This window comes from Phyllostomus discolor, chromosome 8 (genome assembly GCF_004126475.2).
Source record: "Phyllostomus discolor isolate MPI-MPIP mPhyDis1 chromosome 8, mPhyDis1.pri.v3, whole genome shotgun sequence".
NCBI lineage: Eukaryota > Metazoa > Chordata > Mammalia > Chiroptera > Phyllostomidae > Phyllostomus > Phyllostomus discolor.
This window is the reverse complement of record NC_040910.2, coordinates 12,869,245-12,884,894: the sequence shown is the minus strand read 5'-3', so window position 1 is coordinate 12,884,894 and position 15,650 is coordinate 12,869,245. Positions and strand designations below refer to the sequence as shown.

At 43.2% G+C, this 15,650-nt stretch overlaps 1 protein-coding gene across 2 annotated transcripts in view; it reads right to left on the bottom strand.

Moving 5' to 3' along the window:
• Positions 1–5,410: 5,410 nt before the first annotated feature.
• Positions 5,411–15,650, bottom strand: part of IL15 (interleukin 15) — a 57,255-nt gene continuing 47,015 nt past the window's right edge. For both annotated transcript variants that reach the window (XM_036031840.1, XM_028521242.2), the window contains exons 2-7: positions 15,082–15,180; positions 14,045–14,142; positions 12,552–12,636; positions 11,263–11,307; positions 8,703–8,840; positions 5,411–5,830 (exon numbers count right to left, since the gene is read on the bottom strand). In XM_036031840.1, coding sequence (XP_035887733.1) covers positions 5,714–5,830; positions 8,703–8,840; positions 11,263–11,307; positions 12,552–12,636; positions 14,045–14,142; positions 15,082–15,093 — 495 coding nt within the window. In that variant the 5' untranslated portion in view covers positions 15,094–15,180 and the 3' untranslated portion in view covers positions 5,411–5,713. The remainder of the gene's footprint in view (positions 5,831–8,702; positions 8,841–11,262; positions 11,308–12,551; positions 12,637–14,044; positions 14,143–15,081; positions 15,181–15,650) is intronic.

Here is a 15,650-nt window from a genome sequence, read left to right as displayed (position 1 = left end):
GGCCACGTCACCCATCAACAAGCCGTTCAGCTGAAACGCAGGTAATAGCATCGTTGGGGCCGTTTCAGTAACGTTCGTCTGTAGCTGCCTGTTTGCTTTGCATCCAGAGAAAGCCACTTTGCCGGCCTCCACACTCTTAGCCTGTGAAGCTCTGAAAAATCAGTCAAATGACTAGCAAAGGCAACGACTACTTACAAGAGTGCTGCCTATGTCTTCACTTGTGAACTGAATGCCTCTCCTACGGAAAGTGTAATATTTTTCTTATTACGCTGTAGTATGGAGAATAGGCCTGTGCTCCTCGCTGTTTAATAAGCTCTTGGACACCAAGAGCCTACCTTACATTGAAGAGTGGACTTCTTTTTAGCTGCGATGTTTCAAGCAATGCTATTAATAATGCTGTGTACAACAACTGCTTTTATTTATTCATAAATACAGCACAAACATCTTAGTTGTCAAAAGGAAAGTGTTTTCTTTTACTATAAAAAGATAATTAATTCAGGCTGGCTAAACTGAACGGTACATTTGCCATCTGGACAAAAGCAAACAAAGCACCAGAATAGAACTGTACGAAGAAAAAATAATCAAAATATGGAATAAAAATATGTGCTTAAACTCTGTTTTTGTTTCTTTAACTACGAATAATTTTCCACCTCAACTATTATGCCCATGACTGTTTGAAAGAAAATATAAAAGGCAATAGGGCATAGAGTAAATAAATACACAGCTGAGTGGAACAAAATTTCAGGTGATTGCTTCCTTTTTTGTGTTTTACACATCAGTAACATAAGCAAAATGTTTTATGGGCTCTGCATCTCTTCTCGTCTGTACCCACGGGGGACGGAAACTCTTATAAAATAAAATAATACAGGTAAAAGTGCTTTGTGAACTTTAAAGAACCATAAAAGTGTAAGAGGATTATTATTTCCATCAGCCCGGTGTGTCCTCAGAGAGCCACCCTGGGAGCTTTGGCGTTATTAAATCAACTCGGGAAACTGAACCAGGCTGATGATCATGATCTTTAAAGCCACGGAAAAGATAGTGCTCATCACGTGGAACCATCACTGCGCTGGCATTCTAGTCTCACCTGTAGGCGCTTAGCTGTCACTTACTCAGAAATATTGCCCCTTCGTTACCCTGTCCTTAAACACATCAGCTTCTGTCTCCTCTGAGCCACTGTACAGCCTAACCCCAGCGTCCCCGATTCTGTGTAACTGTGCTATCTCTCTCTCCACCGTGTCACACCCGCCTTTCCCCTCTCCACTTCCTGTTCTAGCTGCACTCTGTCCACAGCCAGCCAGTGCCTTCCTCTGCCCTCCTTTTCTGGATCAGAAGGGTTGGCCTCCATCATATCTAATAGTTCTCATTAAAAAGGGATTTTAAAAGTCCCTTTCAAGAAGGCTTCCCTGAGTTAAGATGTTGACCGCAGCCCCATTCTGAGTGTCCTCACATTACTGTTGGCATTTAGCTAATTACTGATGAGAGAGGGGAGCAAAGGGACTTAGACGTTGAGTTTAATAAACTGCGGAGCGTGAGCTTGTTTGCTCCATCAGGAAGCTGCAGGCCCATGCTCCAGGGGACCAGGGCAGCACTCCACCAAGAAGATAAACACTCCTCCCTTCCCTCTTCTAGTATCGGATTGGTGGGAGGCATAGGGGCAGGTACCTGACCAAAGAGGCCCGTCGGTCTGACCAGGGGGAGTGGACCCATCCAAAGCTTACAAGAGTTTGGGAAATTGGTCATTTTGAAAAAGCACCTGGTCCATTCCAAGCTCAAGCTAATATAATCACAGGGGAACAAAGAAGTGTTCTCTCGCTCTCTCTCTCTCTCTCTCTCTCTCTCCCCACCCCCACCCTGAAACCTGCACTCTCACTGTGCACTCATGCACCCCCCACTCCATAGCCAGGAGCCCTCAGCAGCTGCATGGCCCACAGCCATGCGGTCTCTGCATGCAGGCTCCAGGGGGGGAGCCTGAACACCGCAGCACAGCAACGGACTGCAGCTGGAAACACCTGCCAAGCCAGGCGGATGCTGGCCTGGACTGAACTTGAACATGGAGCAGGAACTCTGGGCAGCGGCCTTTATTCTGGCCCTTCTGGAGACAAGGTTGGCCCTTTTCCATGGTGGGGGGATGGAGATGGGACATTGGGAAATCAGGAGGGGGACCTCCATTTTATGTCATCGATAAGGTTTACCACAGAGTCTCATCCTCCCGTGTGAGTCTCAGGAAATTCTTTCCCTCGTGATACCACAAGAACTCATTTCCCACCAGTGAAACTCAGAACCTACAGGTGGGCTTACATGTTCATGCCCGTTACCTTCTGTCTCTCACGTCACATGTATGGTAAGCAGGTTTATTGTTAATGACAGTGAGCAAATAATCAAACACTCGCTGAAGCTGACCTCCATTAGGTGTTGCAAGGAGTTCATTCAATGACTGCAATAATGAGGCCCATGCAAGATGACATCGTTAGAAACAATTTTATTATCCTGGGGTTTAGTGGGAAGGAGATGTTGACTTCAACTCTTCTCTGGACACTACAAGCAATGCCTCCTGTATTTTTATTTTTATACATATGAGAATAAGAGTCTCTTTCTTTTGGAGTATAAAGCAAAATCCTTACCAGAGCCCATCAGACCAGATAATTCTTACCTGACATAACACAGTGATGATGATGAAGATGAGCCACCTGTAGGGTAACAATAAAGATAAAATTCTGAAAATGTTGACAAGTTTGTAAAAACTGAATGTATAATTTTCAACTCTGCTTCTGTGTAAAAAATTTCCTCTTCAGTTCTTTTCAGAGTTAACTTATTTTGAAATCCAGCATTGAAGACATAAAATATCACAGCTCTTCATTAATGATTCATTAATTTTTCTCCTGTGTTGCATCAGATAGATTACACAACTAGGGAACTTTTCCATGAAGCTAAAGTTTACCTTGCATACTTATTCTTTTTGAAAACAAAAGTCAGCCATCAGACACACTCAGAAGCATTGAACCAGATATCTATGGAAATGGGATCTCCTCTGGGGAAAGTATTTACACATGACATACATGTGCCAACCATGACTCACATGTGACTGCAGAAAGCTTACAGGAAGCCTGATAGAACACAGATGGAGGAACAAACATGCATTCCCTAGTACTTCTTTCTGGAGGGAGAGAATATTACTTGATTTTAAAAATATTGCTTGATTTTCATATTGCATACGTCCCTTTCTCCTTATGAGTCCTTGAGTTTGATGGCCGTACACAGTAACACATTAACACAGAAGCTTCTCTCACAACGACAGCGAAACAAAATAATCCCGTGCCGATTCTCTGCTCTAAGATAAAGCACGAGAGTATATAAAACTAGACCTGTGCCTGGGCTTTACAAATCTCTGGGCTCGCCAGGTTGTCTTGTACCTGTCTGCATCTCCACGTCCTCTGCCTTCTGGTCCTTTGTGCTTCTTGTGGGGCAGGTGAGAAATAATATTTTCTGTGCACCGTTTTCTGTATCTGAAATGAAGATAACAGTAGGACTTCGGACTGTAAACCTGATTTTTATTAGCTTTACCTTTACTATTTGAGGTTCTAAGCCTACACGGATTTGTGTTTTATTGTATGATATATGGCGACCATGTTTAGCATTGAGGGCAGTAGGTGAGACATAAACACAGAGTCTTGGTCTAGGCCAGCACTTTTCAACCTTTTTAACCTCATGGCACACATAAACTAATTAGTCAAGTTATGCAGCCCAGCAAAAATTATATATTTTTTTTTGCCAAGCTGACAAAAAGTAGGTATAATTTCAACTCATTCACACCAGGTGGCTATTGTTGTGTTGGCTGCTGTCATTTTTTTAAAATTTGACAATCTAAGGGAAAAGAGGTCAGGGCCTCTGCCTGAACGGCCAGGTTTTTGCATGTGTTAAAAACCCTTGCGGTGCACCCGTTGAAAAATCACTGGTCCGGACAAATGGTATGGGGCTGCTGAATTATGGAGGGCAGATCAAGAAGGGAAAACTCTGAAACAAAAATGAAAGACTGATTTCATTAAGAATACAGGAATGAAACATTAAATGTAGTGTTTTACATCATCCCTTGACTCTAAGGTTAGCGAAGAGTGTTCTTAAGACCGACCGAAGTGATTCACGCGAAATAACTGATGAGGGAGGGATTCGGATTTTGAGAGCTGCGCATGCCGAGTCTTAAACCCGCTGGTGTGGCTCTACGGCCAGAATGGGTAATCGGTCACCATAAAATATTATTGCTGAGGTGACCGCCGTTATCATTTTTCTTCCCCATCCCAACAAACACTGCGGGGGTGGGGTGGGAGGGCTAACTTTTGTCTAAGGGTTGGATTGAAATACTACAGTTCAAAATGGTAACGTTTCCCTACTTTTCAGCAATAGAAAACTAAGGGGGGAGGGAATAGATACATGCATTTTAAAAATTCCATCTCAGATAAAATTTTAAAACACACACAAAAACAAGCAAACACAATTGCCACTATCCTAATCCCTAAATGTAGAGGTGTGGCTACCAAATTCTGTGTGTCTGGATGGAGATCAGAAAGCGAACTGAGAGCCAACACATGACCCTTTGAAAGTCAAACAGGACACCGATTTCTCCAAAATTATCTTCAAGGAAATTTTGAAGCATACATCGATTAGAACAATGAGATGTGTGAGCACGGAGGGGGCCCTGGGGGGTAAGAGAATGTTCCAACAGAGAAGCAGTTTGCCCTGCGAAATGGAGAGAGGACAAACCCACAGACCCTCTCCCCCCCACCCCCACAGTCCATCTCACAGCGCAGCCCGCAAATTTGTGATGAAACAAGAATATTTCATTTGAGGCGTAGTTCACTAAAATTAAGCTTGCAAATTTTAGACAGTATATTGCAAAAATATATAAGCAATTATTTTATGTCAGAAAGTGTTGGCGCTCACAAATCTAGTAGTTAATTATACAAATGTGGCCCCCCAAAAGTGAAAATAAAGTACCTGTACTTGGGAAAACATGAAATATAAACATCATTGTACTTTAGTATTCCATAGGTAAGTCCACTTCTCAGGGAAGGTTTTATTGCCACCCCCACCTAAGATTTATTGATGTACGTTATGTGCCAGGCTGTTGCAGTTTCTTTCTTTATTAAGAGCTCTTTTGACGTCAATAACCGAATGACGGAGGGAAGCCCTGGTTTCACACCTCACTCCTCCTGTCTCATTGGTAGTCAGCCAGCTCTTCCTCTGGGCGCCACACCTGGTGGAGAGGTAAATGCAGGCTGGCAGGCAGTGGCCGCACACTGGGTGGAACCTACCACCTATGGAACCAGGGGTCCTAGCCCCAGTCATTGTTAAATACTTTGACTATCATCCTCGAACAAATGTCCCTTTTTTCTTACAAGAAGCAAAACATCAGGGCAATTTCAAAGGATAAAATATGTACAGGGTTTTATTCGACATTTAATATTATGCTACAGATATGTACAATTCCAATAATAAGTTAAACATAAATGAACAAAACACATCTGCAGGCAGTTCATAGGCACCACGTTCCTCAATGCCGTTTTTCTGCTTTCGTTTCAAAGAGTTCATCTCACTCTCGGTCCCTATGATCTTCTCGATTAAAAAACACTTGTTCAGGCGGCGTATTGGCCATGCAAAGTGCTCCGTGGCCTCTGAGCAACGGCGAGATGTTTGCAAGCGGTGGAAGCACTGCGGAGGATCATTGCGATGGGGTGTTGATGAACATTTGCACGATGTGCGTAAAACTCCCCAAAAAGTCTTTAACGCTTTTTTCCTCCAGCTCCTCACATTCTCTGCATCCAGATTCAGTTACGTTCTGCCAATGAAAAGAAAAGGATGAGAGTGGGGAGTCTGGCATATTTCTCTCCCGGGAATATCACATCTATTGAACCATATGGTGAGTGAGGTCTTGAGACGTGAAAACTTGGGCAAGTTAATAGCCTATTAGGAAGAACCAGGAGATTGGATGTGGGCTTGTTTTTCTTACAATGGATTGAGGACACTGGAAAGTATGCCGTGTCTATTATTAGACTATGGACTTTCCGCTTAGAGCCCAGGGTTCCTGGTCATCCACCCTAGAATGAAGTCACATGGGCCCTCCGAGAGCTGTCCCTTACCTGTGTCTTGCACTTCCCTCACTGCCGCACTCATTATGCCCTAGAAACCCAGAGCTCGTGCCTTTGCCCCCACGCACAGGCCATGCCATTAGACACCGCCCTGCCATCACGTGTCCCTCAGACTGTCCAACACTTCCTGTTTCAGCTACTGCTGCTCACACTCATGATGACTCAGCTGCTGTCTCCACGAGGATCTTTCCTGAACCTGTGAGTTCCTGCGATCAGGCTAAGTGTGCCATTGGGCTACACTCTCACGATCCCCAGGTTAGATTCGCCCTCATGGCACACATTACACTGATGGTATGGATGTTTATGCTTTCCATACCACTGTCCTCTAAATTCTTTCAGGAGAGCAAGGCCGTGTATGTTTGCTTCCCTAGCATTCGGCATAGGGCTTTGCACGCGGTATTCACACGATCACGACAGGCTGAATCCAACTACTTAGGTGGAGACCACGAAGTGCTGTAAGCCCAGCACAGTTTTGTGGATAACTAGAATATTCTAAGTGTGGCAGCCATAAATACATTTTTTAGGGCTCATCTGAACCAGGAAAAGCTGTACCGGGAAAAATCAAAATTAGATTTTATATCCATTAAGCATCTGACATTCAGACTCAGCAATATTTGTCAAGCACAGATTCTACACCAGGCGCTGGTCACACTCTATACAACGCTGCCTTATTGGATCCTGAAAATGATCATGTCAGACAGGAGAGCAGAGACATGAAAAGACTCATCGCAGCTGACACGATCAATGAAACTCTCCACGTCCGGGGGCTCTGACTGCGCAGTCCTGGCCGCTCTTCCCTCTCCATGCACCGCCCCGTGTCATGACGTTGAAAGTGACTGTGAGCTTTGCATAAGAGTTCACCATTGATACTGTTATGAATTATTAGTAAGATAGAGATAACAGATCACGAGAGTATTTTACACATGAATATATTCATGTCATAAATAAGTCAAGGACCTAGTTTAGGCCAGGCATTGTTCTGGGAGTTGGGATACAGCCCTGAAAGAAACATTTTTTTAAGCCTTCCCCTTTGAAGCTGACCCTGTACTAGGGAAAACCAGCAAACGTTCACTATGTAAAATATGTAGTCTATCAGGTAGTGGGCATGCTGACATGGACACAGGACTGCAACTGTGTGACATCACTGAGAAGGTGACATTTAAGCAAAGGCTTCAAGAAGCCTGGAAATTTTAGGGGAAAATCCCAGCGTCCAGCCACACTAGCTCAGGGGCCCTGCACTGGGAGTTGCTGACACTTGAGCACACTTCCCAGAAGTAAGGCACATACCCTCACGTCTTCACCGAAGGTCAGCTTAGTAGGTGAACCTTTTCCTAAGTAGCATCCCAGCACGTTTGCCAGCCTTCTTTGGGGCCACTGGATTTAGCAAATAACTGACTGATATTCATTTGCTTATTGATTGGTTTATTTAGGCTTCCTCCTTCTAAAGAGCAGAAACCATCTGTGTTGGGTTGTTTTTTTTTTCCCATTTCTCTTTTCCTTGAGGACCTACTATAAGGCCCAAAAAGTGTTTGTGAAGTTAGCCCTGACTGGCATGGCTCTGTGGATGAAACACTGAACTGTGAAGCAAAGGGTTGCCCTACTTGTAGGGGGCGCGTGAGAGGCAACCACACAATGATGTTTTCTCCCTCTCTTTTTCCCTCCTTTCCCCTCTCTCTAAAAATAAATGAAATCTTTAAAAAGTATTTGTTGAATTAATAAATTATTATTATGCCTTCTTTGTTTAGAAAACTTCTTTGTATCCACTGCGCTTTGGCCACCAGTGTTTTGCCCTGAAAGCCATATCCCTTATGCCACGGGGCCTTTGTGCATAGCTGATCCCCCAGCCTATTGTGGGAGTTCCCAGGACTTGCCCTCCCGGAACCCCGTATTGCTCATGTTGCCTGCCATCGTCTAAATTATTAATAACTAACACTCGAGTTATTCATATTTTTATTATTACCCTTTTGCAGCATTTAGCCTTTCGGTAGATAAGGAGATGGACTCAGTAGATAAGGAATAGATAAGTGAAACTGCCTGGTCCTGAATCCAGCCTCCCCATTTCCCCAGCTGTGTGCGCTAGAGCTCTCGGAGCTCAGCACCTTCCGCCTAGCAAACAGTCAAGGGTAACTACCTCCCAGAGTTTTGGTGAGGACTCAGTGGATTGCCGTTCAACCCATGAAGAACTAAGAACGTGTCTGGCACAGCATAACTCTCGATAAATAAGGACTACTATTACCCACGCCAAACCCTTAATCATGCAGTGAGATTAATGTCTATCCACTGCACCTGGTGATAAACATTATGAGGTCAGTGACCTGACTGGCTGATCACGGGCGCTGCAGCACCAAGCACGCTCACTGCCTGGCACGCTGCAGCACACGTTTGTGAATGAATGAGCCAGTGAGCTGTTTAGGATCGTGACGCAGACTCTTCGGAATGCCATTCCACTGAAAGGAACTCACTCCCTTTCCCTTGGGAGGGTCCGCTTGCCTTCCAGCTCATGACTTCTCCCAGTCAAGCCAAAAACATCTGCTATGACTCTGTGACTATTGGAGAACTCACCCCATCAGAAGGTAAACTGTTGTTTGCTAGGAAGATAAGGTTATCTATCGCTTGTCTAATATCCTTATTGTTCGTCTCCTGAAAGATAACGCGTAACTCCAAGAGAAAGCACTTCATCGCCGTGACTTTGCAACTGGGCTGAAAATAGAGTTACAGAGAACCATTTTGAAAAATGAATTATTTTCCCAGTACCCATTTTCACATAGATTTTCACATTAAAAAGTGACTCCAAATATTTTTAAAGAGACACAACACCCCTAAAAAGTTTTACATAAAAGCAGTTTTATTTTTTTTTTAGCCTTTGAAATCGAAACCAAAACAAACTGAAAGCAGCAATCAAGAAGGATGGTCATATGTGCAGTAGAAAAAAACATGAAACTCGAAAACGTGGAAATCATAGGCGACCTTTACTTACTGAGCACATCTCCTCTGTGTAAAAGGGTAATGATCCTGGCCTCAGACTTGGAAAATGCTAATACTGATAGTGGGAGAATTTCTAGAGTCAGGTTGTGCTATTAACACGTTAAACAGCAGTAACTGCCAATCAAGTTACACCTGCAAGTTCCAAAGTTCCAGAGGCAGGTGTGACTCCAAGAAATGTGTTAGAAAAAGTCAGAGGAGGAGTAGTGCCTGGTGGTTGGCCAGATCAGAAGCTTTCCTTCCAGGTACCACAAAAATACATTTTCCACAAGGGTTAACCTCAACAAAAGCCTAAGCTGAAAGGAAAGACGCATTTCATGACCATCTGGGCATTCGCCCACCCATGCCTCGCTTGAGTTTGTGTTCTGCACACCTGGCACAGTGCAGCTTCCTGAAGGCACTGAGCGTGTGCCTGCTGCCGGGGGATGAAAGAAGGGGCACGCTCCTGTGCCCTGTGATCCTGTCTGGCAATCCAGCAGCCCCTCCTCTACCTGTGGTTTTGCTTTCCGGGGTTTCAGTTACCTGTGCTCAGCCACAGTCTGATACTATTAAATGGAAAATTCCAGGAACAATTCACAGGGCATGGCTCTCTGACCCTCCTGATGCATTGCCAGAAGGTCAACAGTAGCTTACCACTGTGTTACAGTGGCTACACCTTTCACCCACTCTATCCGATCACATGGGCACGTCTCACACCATCACGAGGAGTGTGAGGACAGTGCAATAAGGTGTTTTGAAAGAGACCAATATATTGTTGTAATTGTTCTATTTTGTTGTTACTTGTTTGTTGTTCATCTCTTACTGGGCCTAATTTATAAAATAACTTTCTCATGTGTATTTAGGTATGCATGGGGAAAAAAACATGGTATATACAGAGGTCAGTACTATCCATGGTTTCAAGGATCCACTGGGGTTCTAGAAACATATCGTATCCCCCATGGATAAGGGGGGGACTAACGCATTCCTTTTTCCCCACAGCAGCTACTCAGGAGCAAAAGGGCAAACATGATCACCAAGTTGATAATAAGAGAAATAATAAATAAAAGAAAATCATAAAATAAATAATAAATCTGAGGTTCAGAAACGTGTAGTAACTTCCAAGGTAATACAGCTAAGAAGTGGCTGAGTCAGGATTTAAATCTCAATTTCAATCTCAGCTTCTTTCTACAACCTATGAGTTGCTAGGTTATCTTCTATGCAAAAAAAAAAAAAAAAAAGCAATCTCGGGATGCTGAGTGTTGGTGGCTGACTGCTTTCTACTTAGAAAAAAATGCAAAGAAAAATAAAAAGCATGCTGAAGCCGAAGGAGAGAGGCAATTTCCGTGTGCGCAGCACTAATCCCAGGTGGTTGGTGAACGTCTGTTCTTCCTAGAGTCTGGCTGTGGCTGCCTCCCAATGTTTAGAAAGTCCTTCTCTTTCTGGGATGTTCTAACTGAGGGATAGCAGAGAGGACTCCCTGTTCCAAATGTACATAACACGGAGTTTGTGTGCAAGAGGTGAGAAAGTCAGGAATTTGTTTCCTGAGTTTTAGCAACCAGCTCAGAGGCAAAGGACCAGCAACATGACGGAAATCGTACGTGGCTTCCGCAATGCCATTGTATTCATGTCACAAGTTCAAGATTAGTTTTGAATTGGATAGGTTTTCTGGATTGTGCATGTTTCTCTTCTCACAGACAGAGTGAACAGCCAGAACCCTTTTCTGACACTTGTGAAGACTCATGCCAAGTGCGGACTATAAATGCAGGCGAGCAGTTTGTAGAAAGCATGGTTAAAGAGGGTAATAAACTACCACCCTGGAAACTACTGACATTCTGGATCATTTTAAATGGAATCAGTTAACATGATTCTTGCATTTAAGTGCATCGGGATCCAATTGCATCCCCAAATTATATAACGTATTTTCTTTGACCTTAACAGAAAAGGCTTTTATATACTTTATAAAAATAGTACCTGTGTACCTCTTTGTCCCCAAATCACATAATCTCGACAATTACTTATCAAGATTCATTGATCATATGTTATAAGAACGCACTCAATTTTACATTTTAAAACTATACATATTTCAGTAAATTTATAAACATATACTTCTTAGACTTTCAAAACTGGAAAATACAGCAATTTTGGAAGAAACTATACTCACATGGGCATCACTTTCAGTATACAGAGTGGCATCAATGTGTATAGACTACAAGAGAACAAAATGAGCAAATGTGAAACATTATGTGTTATTTTAGATACGAGAACAACCCACTGACGATATTAAATTAAACTTTTAAAATTAAATTCTCTGAGATGATTTTAGACTCATGTGCAATTGTGAGAGAAATTACAGCGAGTCCCCTCACCGTTTTCCCCCAATCCTGCATCGCCAAGCACAAAAATTACAACTGGAAAATTACATGTTACAATCTACCCGCCTTGTTCGCATCTCACCAGTTGTATGCCCACTAAAGAGTGTGTGTGTGTGTGTGTGTGTGTGTGTGTGTGTGTGTAGTTTTATGCAGTTTTATCAGTGGTTCTACATTTCAGTTATTGTATTTTTTTTCTTTTCTGTAATTTCCATTTGGTCCCTTTTACATATTGTATTGCTCTGCTGCGACTTTCTGATTTCTTCGGTTGTTTCAAGGCTGTTTGCAAAAATGCGTGTGCATTTTTGTAGTGGCTGCATTAGAATCTTTGTCTAATAATTCCAAAAAACCAAATCCACGTCGGCTTCAGAGTCTGCCGATCTCTCCTCATTCTGGCTGCGATTGTCCTGCTTCTCTATACAAGGAGTGATTTTCAGTTGCAGTCCAGTATTTGGGCTGTTGCATTAGGAGACCCTGGGCCTATCCAAGTCTTCTACGGCAGCCTGCAGCCACCCTGATTAGGTGTGGCACTCAGGTTCTGACGTGGGCCTCTAAGGACAGCTCAGTTTGCAGGATTTCTGTGGTGCCAGTGTGGAAGGGTGGCTCACTTCCTGCCCCTGGGACTCCCCTGGGCATTGTCGTGTCACCCATGGGGGCAGAAGACACTTCCTTAAACACAGTTGTCAGTGGCTCATAGTCTCTGTCCCCGGCCCCCTGTAGGTTCCTCCAGGCCAGTGGGGGACTGGGGTGGACAGGGAATCTCAAGCCCAAGCCTTTCCCTGGGTCAGCCTGTTCCCCTTGCAAGTGCCAGAAGGTATCTGGTTTCTGGAGCACAAGCAGTGAATCTCTGGCGTGTGGCGATAGGCTATTCAAGCTGGGTCACTTATAAACCGAGCTGAAAGATGACTGGGATCTGAAAACTGTGAGTAAAAGGTTTCCCTTGCGGCTTTACAAGGCTCACATGCTTTTACAAAAGTACTATTGTTCCAGTGAGATTGCATTAAGACTGACATCCAAACACAGGAAAAGCCACACACCTCAGCAATGACACCAGACTGTTCATGGGAACGTAAGTACTTACTTGAATAAGATTTTTAATTGCGTTTAAATCACTCATTACATCATTCCAGTTTGCCTCTGTTTTAGGAAGGCTCGCACTGGTACAGCTGAAAGCAAAACCAAGAAGGATAGCATTTTGAATGAACGTAATACTATCTTGATGAATACGAAAGGCAAAAGAGCAAGCCAGCATTTTTTATTCTGACAGGCGAAAAGATGAGTGTAACCCTTGCCTTTGTGTGTTCAACAGCCTTGTAGGTGAACGGAAACAGCAGTCACACGGGACAACCTTGGCACTTGAAGCTAACTCGGGGACTGAGCAGCCCAGATGAGAGAAACGCCTAATTTCAAGGGATAACATAAAACTGGGCGCATTTTCTTACAATGAAATAAAAATAGTACCTGGTGTGCGGTAATGCTCACTAAATGCTTTTGAATGAATTACTAATTTTCTTTCGGTAGAAGTCCCATCGGACTCTTAAGTCTAATATACAGGTAAAAGTCCTAAAATAAGCAATAACCATTCTCATAGGATGGTTTTGATTCTAAACGTTCTTCGCAGTGGACTAAACGTGCCCCTTGCATGCTGCTCACATGAGCGCTCCGTGTGCAGCAGCCTTGCCCATGAACATTACAGGCGTTAGCCCGGTCTAGGGGGATGTACTTACTCATACACTTACTCCTCCTGGTAGAACAGAAATTTAATATCTGGACAAAAGACACATACACAGACCAAGTGACTAGGGAATGATTCTTCAAGTTTTCATGAAAAATAACTGTGCCCTGATGGATTTTTACAGAAGCCCGAGAACCAACGCTAATCTTTCTTGCGAGGAAGATTTATCTGCACAAAGTTATGTTCCCCCACTCCGTGGAGTAAAAAAGAAAACGGAACGTGCACTGAGTCAGGTTACACAACTATGGGTTGGGTTCTTCGGCCAAGCAGGGCAGTGTGCTAGCTTCATCTTAGAAAAAAACAAGTTAATAGGCGTGGGAAATATGAATGCTTATTAGGAGGAAAAATGAAAGGTCTAAAGAAAGAAAGAAATTCTTCCAAATGAACTAGGATAGGACTCCAAGGATAGAAGAAGTCAGTGCCAAGAAAGAGATTGAAAAAATAACATGAGTGAGCCTTAACTATGTTTTTTTTTACTGCGATGAAAATCATGCAGGTTATTAATAAGGAAAGTACTTCTAGGTATGGTCACATACACCAAGGTGTATTTTTTACTTGAGTGAAAATCAGGTAGGATATTAATCAGGCATGCACTTCTACATGTAGCTGTAGACCAGGAGGTCCACCTCATCCGCAGGATGTTAACACTCCTTTCTCTACTGCTGGAACACGGAAATGCCCAGTGTTCACCACACCTCCTGAGCCTTCATAGTCTGCCCTCTACCGTACCCCCAAAACTGACTGCAAACTGAACACACACCAATTCAACAGAGAAAATATGGAAGAAAAACGGCCAAGGCTGTTAGCATGATGGTATTTATGCCTAAAGATAAACTTACCCCAGAATGAAGATATGAATGCCAGCCTCAGTTAAAAAATGACTGTTCAGGAGTAAACACAAATAGCACTGGATGGACGTACTTCTCAAACGTGGTTTCTGAAAGACAGAATCATAGAGCAAATGGTTACATCTTCTGGGTATGAAGTGATATTTAAATGAATGGTTTATCATTTCTTCAGATTGAAATTTAAAAATTAATGCTCCTTATCAGAATTAATAAAATTAGACTGTATCTATTTTGCTCCCTCCCCTCCAGCTCTTTTGTTTGTGGGCAACATTTTTTAATACATTTTTAATACACATTGATTTCAAGAAAATGTACATATTTACTAATCATACCACTATTTTTTTCTATTATCCTTAATCTCCCTCTCCTCTTTTCATTTTTAATAGTTCAACATATTTTATGCCATGCAGATTTTAACATAAATTATTAATATAGGTTTATAGTTCTATAGTAATTTCATGTAACTATATGAAAATTATGAATTACTGTCATCTAGAGAAAAATTAGATAGCAAGGGAGCCAACTGAAGACACTCTATGCTATCCCAAGAGCCACCATATAATCATGTTTCTTAGTGATTTAGAAATATCACTTATCTTAGGACTTCCCAGAGTTTTGGGAAGTCTGCCTCCTTCCTGTTGCCGAAGCTGTAGCATTTCAGATAGGAGTGTGGGCTGTCACCTGAACCACTAAAAATCTGTGATTCCTTCACTCTATGCCTAAAGGACAAGGAACAAGCAGACCTTGTCCTCAAACTGTGCATGGCACTGAGGAGCGAGGAGTTTAAAGAACAACAGGGCGAGGTACCAGAAATAATACATTTACAGGACATGAAGAGCCAACCTACCAAGGTGGTTCATAGAGTGTAAATATTTACTATACTTACTTCCCAGATAAGGACAATCCAGGTGTGAATGGGCCTCTGTTACATCCCAAGATCTTTAGAGAAGAGTCACATCATAAAGTAGCTGAGATTTAAGTGACATTTGAGGACAGTCCATACACTACCTTTATCTAAGTATTCTTACCGAAATTCTCATTACTCAATGCCCGGGTGAATCCTTACACATTGAAGAAGAGCTGGCTATGACGATGGGTTCCCACAAGCCGTCCATCCAGAAAACTTCCTACAACACAAGCCAGGGGGAAAGGGCGATGCATTAAAAACACAAGTGACCTAGCGGGGGTTGGGAGGAAGAAAGGGAAGGCAGTCAGTGTTTACTGGGCACCTACTGTTTCGTGGGCACCCCAACAGTCACTGAATAAGTGCACCACATTCAATCCCCTCCACAGTCCTGTGAGGTAGGCTCGGCGGCACTCAGTCAGCAGCCCCGCCTGCACAGCAAGCATACGGCTGCCAGGGTTTGAGCCCAGGTCTGATTATAAAGCCCAGTCCCTTCCCGCTATGTTCGGGCCCTAAACTGGCAAATTCTACAATCGTTAGTGGAAAATAGAAGCAACCAAACACCCGGCTTCCTAGATATTTAATTTTCAACAGAAGGAGCCACTTCTACAGAAATGAGTAGAGGTTTTCAGTCTTTGAAATTGTGAAAGAGAAGACCTCAGGCCCCAAATGACATCGTTTGTGCTCAAGTCC